This window comes from Nannospalax galili, unplaced genomic scaffold, assembly GCF_000622305.1.
Source record: "Nannospalax galili isolate Female #2095 unplaced genomic scaffold, S.galili_v1.0 scaffold18, whole genome shotgun sequence".
Lineage (NCBI taxonomy): Eukaryota > Metazoa > Chordata > Mammalia > Rodentia > Spalacidae > Nannospalax > Nannospalax galili.
Window position 1 is genome coordinate 8,442,594 of NW_008346548.1, and position 6,710 is coordinate 8,449,303.

The 6,710-nt window shown below is 37.3% G+C and overlaps 1 protein-coding gene across 1 annotated transcript in view; it reads left to right on the top strand.

Moving 5' to 3' along the window:
* Stxbp5l (syntaxin binding protein 5 like) overlaps positions 1-6,710 on the top strand; it is a 395,225-nt gene that overhangs the window by 309,393 nt on the left and 79,122 nt on the right. Inside the window, exon 21 of the mRNA XM_008842914.1 lies at positions 33-98. Coding sequence (XP_008841136.1) covers positions 33-98 — 66 coding nt within the window. The remainder of the gene's footprint in view (positions 1-32; positions 99-6,710) is intronic.

Sequence of the window (6,710 nt, forward strand, 5' to 3'; positions counted from 1 at the left end):
CTCTCTCTTCTCTCTTTCTCTTATATTTTCAGGCTTAACCGAGCTGAATGATAGTCCTGTTCCCCTGGAACTTGAGCGCTGCAAGTCCCCCACTTCAGGTAAACATATGTGGTACCTTTCAAGCTTCTGATAATTCATTGTGGTAATCTATTGATTTATTTTCATAATTATTATAAAATGCATAGCTTTAGTAGTTGTAATGAAGTACCTGAAATTTAATCATAAGCAACTTTTTTCTAAAATAAATACAAATGAATGTCTTTAAAATTATTCTTAGCCCTAAATAAAATTAAGATCAGAAGGATAAGTGTAATGCTTTAAAGATATTTTTAAAAGAAATTCTTTTACAGATACAGTAAGAATGCCTAATAAGTGTCTAGTAAAAATGGGCAATAGCATAAAATATATTTTTCATGGCTCCAGCAAAATTTGTGAGACATGTAAATTATAGGTGCCAAAAAAATTATAACATGTACCTGGACCATTACTTCAAAGTGTGCAGATTTATTGACAAATTAAAATGAAACCTAATATGGCATTAGCTAAAACATCTTCATCATAAAATATGACCCCATTAAATTAACATATAAAAATATGAGGAAAAAGATTCCTTAGGAATAAATCTTTAAGGTCTATAAATTAAAAATTAATTAAAATACTTGGATAGGATTTGATTTTGAGTGGTTGTTTATTTTTAAAACTTTTTCTGATTATTCTGATTTTTCTACAATGAGTATATATCAATGTATAAAACTTTGGTACCAAAATATCATGTATAATTTTGATAATGAATAATAGATCTGTTTTTACCAAATTTCAGAAGTTATTGGGATATGCTAAGTGGTAGAGCATTTGTCTAGCATGTACAGGTCCCTCAGTTTAAACCCTAGCACTGTAAAAAAATGATCACCAAGAAAGAGTATGTGAAGTTATCAGAAAAAAGTGATCGGGAGATATGGGAGGAGTTGGACGGGAGGGAGTGGGCATGGATTTGATTAAAACACCTTATATGCATGTATGAAATTCTCAATAAATTAGTTTTTTAAAATGTTTACCAAGCAAAAAAGATTATAACTACTCTTTTTAATCTTTATACATTTTTATTTAAAATTTATGTGGATTTATTAAGATTTATGATGCCTTTGTAAAGCATGTATTTAGATTTTAGAATTGCAACACTTCTTCAGTTTACTCCACCCTTTAAAGTTGTTTTTAAATTTTATTTTCTATTGCATTTTTGAGAATTTCATACAATGTGGTTTGATGGTATTTAGATCCCATCCCCTATGCCCACCTTCTGCTACTGCCCCCCACCCAATTTAATGAATATGTGTGTGTGTGTGTGTGTGTGTGTGTGTGTGTGTGTTCTATAGAGTCTGATTTATGTCCCTAAATGTCCTTCAGTGTGAGTCCATCCATTGGTCCCACCAAGAGTCCTATCCCTGTAAGACACTGCCTTTCCCCCTCCCAGCAGCCATCAATTGACAAAAGTTCCTTAGGTTGGGTTGGGATTTCTTACCCACTTTCCCATGTCTATGCTGGGATTTTGTCTGATTTGAGCTTGCATAGGACTTGTGCATGTTGTCATTATTGCTGTGAGTTTATATGAGTAACTGACCTGCGGTCTGGAAGACTCTGTTTCCTTGTGGTCATCCACCCCCTCCTCTGGCTCTTATAATCTTTTTGCCTTCTCTTCCATAATGATCCCTAAGCCCTGGGAAGCAGAGGTTTGAAATAGGTGTCCTATTCAGGAATAATCACTCTGTGGCCTCTTGTTCTCTGCACATTGGCCAATTGTGGGTTTCTATGTTAATTACCATTTGCTGCATAAGAAAACTTCTTTGGTGAGAGTTGAGAAATGCATTCATCTTATGTGTAGAGGTTGCATCGAAGATTTGTCACTTAGGGTTACGCACCTCACAAAAGCTTATTCTACACATTCGAAAAGTTTTGGAACTCTGTAATAGTCCCCATCTGTTGCAAAAAGTAGCTTGTTAACTCCTTGATGGCTGGAGGGCGGGGGGAGGTAGTGTCTAACTCTATGACATGAGATCCAAATATTTTCTTAATTTAACTTTAAACTTTTTTTCCAGATAAGTATTTTAAGATACAAAATAATGACTTGGCTATAAATCTGTAAACATGTATCACCCACTAGTTTTCTTAATGTTTTGATTGAGCTTTTGTACATTTCACACAATTGCTCTTAATCAAATTCAGACCCCCTCCCCCAACCAACACCCCCCCCAACCTTATGTATTCTGCCATACATGTGAAGTCCAAGCCAGTCAAGCATTTGTATCCAGATGTCCTTTGATGCAAATTCACCCACTGGAGTCTAGTCAGTCTATCTAGAGATCATAAATAAGGCCATACTCTTCCTCACCCAGTAGTAATCAGTCTCTAATAGTTCCCAGACTAAGGCCAGTCTGCCACCCATTTCCCTTACTCCACTATGGGCCTTTATCTGATTGAGTTCGAATGGGTCCTGCGCTTGATGCCACCATGGCCACAAGTTCACATGTGCAAGCTTCCAGTGGCCTGAAAGCCTCTGCTTCCCTATGTTCAGTTACAGTCTTTCCTCACCCTCTTCCACAATGATCCCTAAGTCCTGGGTGTCACCAAGTAGTTTTAATACATGAAAACAAACACAGACACACACAGACACACACACACACACACAGACACACACACACACACACACACACACACACCTGATGGATTATGGTATCTCTTTTTTTTAATTTATTACTTTTATGTGTATGAGTGTATTGCCTGCATGTAAGTGTGCCCATGTTGTGCAATACCCTCAGGGATCAGAAGAGGGCATTGGATCCACTAGAACTGGAGTTACAGACAGTTGTTAGTCGCCATGTGGGTACTGGGAATTGAACCCCGGTCCTCTGCAAGAGTAGTCAGTGCTCTTAACTACTGAACCATCTATCTCTCCAGTCCTGGATTATGGTATCTCTTCCCTTGGGCAGTGTTTCTTTCTTTTTCTAACAAGACATTGATATATTAAGGCCCTTGTTTCTTTCCTTTCTTTCCTTCTTTCTCTCTGTGGGTATGTATGTATGTGTACAAGTATATGCAGATGCACATGCATGTGTGTGCACTTGCATGTTGAGGCCACAGGTCAACTTCAGATATCATTCTTTTTTAAAATATTTTATTATTTTTATTTTATGTGTATGAGTGTATTGCCTGCATAAGTGTATTGCCTGTGTAAGTGCACTTCTGTCATGCAGTGCCTATGGAGGTCAGAAGAGCATGTCAAATTCCCTGGAACTGGAGTTAGGACAGTTATTAGCTACCATGTGGGTGCTGGAAATCGAACTTGGATCTTTTGTAAGAGCAGTCAGTGCTCTTAATTGCTGAGCCAACTCTCCAGGCACAGGTATCATTCTTAGTGATTTGTGCATCTTATTTTTTGACAGAGTCTCTTACCAAGACCTAGAAATCACCAATTAGGATTGGCTGGCTAGCCAATGAGCTCCAGGGATCTGCTAGTTTCTGTTTCCCCTCACAATGCACAGCTTTTACCATGGGTTCTAGGGATCCGACTCAGTTCTTCGTGGTTATGAGCAAAGCACTTTTCTGACCTAGCCATCTCCCCAACCCTTCATTCTTTCTTTTTGCACAAGAGTTTAAGTAATTTGGGAGCTGGAGAGATGGCTCATCAGTTAAGAACACTGGTTGTTCTTGCAGAAAACCCGGGTTCGAATCCCAGCACCCACATGGCAGCTGACAACTATCTGTAACTCAAGTTCCAAGGGATCTGACACTCTCTTCTGGCCTGCCAGAGCATTGCATGACACTGGTGCATTTACACACATGCAGGCATAGCACTCATACACATTAAATAAATAAATGTAAATTTTGGGTAACATTTCTCTATTAGAGCAATTATTCTGAGGGACTGGAGAGATGGCTTAACAGTTAAGAGCACTGGTTGCTCTTGCAGAAGACCCAGGTTCAGTTCCCAGCACCCATATGGTGACTACCATCCATAACTCCAGTTCCAGGGGATCTGATGCCCTCTTCAGGCCTCCATGGGCACTGTACCCATGAGGTACACTTACATACATGCAGTCAAAATACTCACACACATAAAGTAAATAATTTTACATTCTTTATTTTGTATATTTGTGCTTTCCTTTAAAGAAAAATATATTCATTAAGGAAATTTAGTAAACATATACAGAAAAATTTTTAATTGGGTTGTTGATCTATTTTATTTTGATTTAGCCTTAAACAATGCTTTGCTGTTTAGCTTTTAATTTCTACTTTTAACTTTATTCATTTGTTGCTATAATTCCTGTGGGGAAGGGGAGAATGTAAACAATGTCCTCCTGCTCCTCCATGGTCCCAATGACAGACCAGGGTACCATTTCACCAAACTGCACTCTGGGAAACCAATGAGTTTGGGCTTACTCATACAGCAATGGGTGAGGATTTACTTAGAGGAGTGTGGGTACTCCCCACCTAAGGCCACACAGGAAAATCTTCACCCAAGCATTGATGATGGTATTCCCATAGGCACAAAAAGGCAGGAGAGACCCTCCTCCAGACTTCCACAGCCTGCATACTCTAGCCCCTCCACTTCCCCAGGAAACATGCAATTAGGGCTGAATTGCTCATCAGGGGTTGGAAGGTGAGGCTGGACCCCAAGGTGAGACTCCAGCAGCTCTCCCTACCTCTCCTTCCATGCTGGAAGTAAACAGTCAATAAGCTCAGCTGTGATGATTTTGGGCAAGTGGGGGAGGCTGAGCTCGGGAAGATGACGTGTGTTGGAGGACCCTCCTATGCAATATCATTATTTCTGCTTTCCTTTGATTGATCTTATTTTTTTCCCTTTTCAACTTTTTGTTGTATGTTTATTATTCCTTAGATGTTGGTATATGTGTTCAGTGCTAAATTTCCCTTTGAGCTCTACCCTAAATGTACCAAACAATTTTTCATAAATTGTGATCTTTATTAGAATCATTTTTACAAGTAGGAATTTTTTTCTGTTTTTTTGATCCAAGAATTGTCTACTGTGAATATACAGCATTGGGTAATAGAGTTACTTTACTTCTTGTGTCCTTATTTACATTCTGCTTACTCTCCTGTCAATAACTGAGAATTTAAATCCCCTATGACAATGTGCTAATTGGTTTTCTATCTACTGTGTTTTTATTTCTCAGCATACTTATGTGTTATATCTTATTTTGAATACAGATATTCAGAAATCATATCCTCATGTTAAAGTACAACTTTGTCATTCCTTTTCACTTTTTTCACAATTTTTTAAACTTTATTATTTTTTCAAAACGTTTCTAATTGTGGTAAAAGACTTGAAGCAAAATTTTCATCCTAACCATTTTTTTAAATTATTTGATAACCATATACTTAGAAGAAGCATTTCATTACAACAGAATTGACAAATTCAATAACAATTTCTGAGCTAAGATGCATCTCTTTCAAAATTAGCTGTAAATTTTTAAGTTTTCAGTTGAATTATTACAATTATACAATATTGTACTCAGTATAAACCCTATAAGACATAAAATTAAATGAGGTTTTAACCTTTAAAAAAGATCTCCATTTCGTTATTAAAATATACAGTTTCACACAGAAAAATTCATTTTTAATGCAATTGACATTAAGATGTTTGCACATCTGATTATTACTAGTCACAGTCGGTTACTTTCTGAGCTCCTGGGCCTTTGAGCATGGATATAAAGTCATCAGGTAGATTTCAAGGGTAATGTTTTTCACATCAGCTAATTATCAAGGAACAAATTTTTATGCTTTGAAGAATTGTTTTTTTTATCTTTTTTAATTTTTAACAAATACATGATTACAAGAAGCATTTCACTACAGATTTAATATATTCAGTAACACACTTCAGAGCAAGAGTACATCTCTTTCACAAGTGGGTGCAAGTTTCTAGGTCCACAGTTGAATTAATACAGTTATACAATATTGAACTCAGTATAAGCCCTGTAAGACATAAGAGTGAATAGGTTTTAACCTTTAAAAAACATCTCCATTTCATTTTAGAATGTATTGTTTCTTGTAGAAAGGCTCATTGTTTTTGCTACTAACACTGAGATGTTGGTGCATGAATCTCTAATCTGTATGTACCTGATAATTACTACTCATAATCGATTGCACTTAGATCCTTGGCACCTGTGTATGTCTATAAAGTCATCGGGTAGATTTCAATGGCAATGTTTATCACCTCTACTAATTAGCATGATGTAAATTTCCATGCTTCCTCCTCAAATATAATACATTTTTTAAAATTTGTTGATTTGTGTGTGTGTGTGTATCACACAGAACATCCCAAACCATCTTATACTCATTTCCCAGATGGCACCCTCCCATAGCCTCCCTCCCACCACTAGAGCCCTTATACGCTGATATCCCTGCTACTGTCTGCTGTGTTGTCAGCCCCCGAGCCATTCCCCACTACTTGCCCTTCTGGTGAATCTAGTCAGCCTATCTAGAGGTCTATGTTTTAGGAAGGTCAGTTGTTACTCATCTAGCAGAAATCAGTTGTCAATATTCCTTTAGATAAGATTGGGCTCTGTTGTTCATTTTCCCAGTTCTATGCTGAGTTACTGGGAGTCCTTTTGGTGACCCTGGCCAACAACTCAAAAGAAGGTATCTCCTATCTGGCATTGTTTCTTGTTATGTAGCCTTTAGCTATGCATATAGACTCT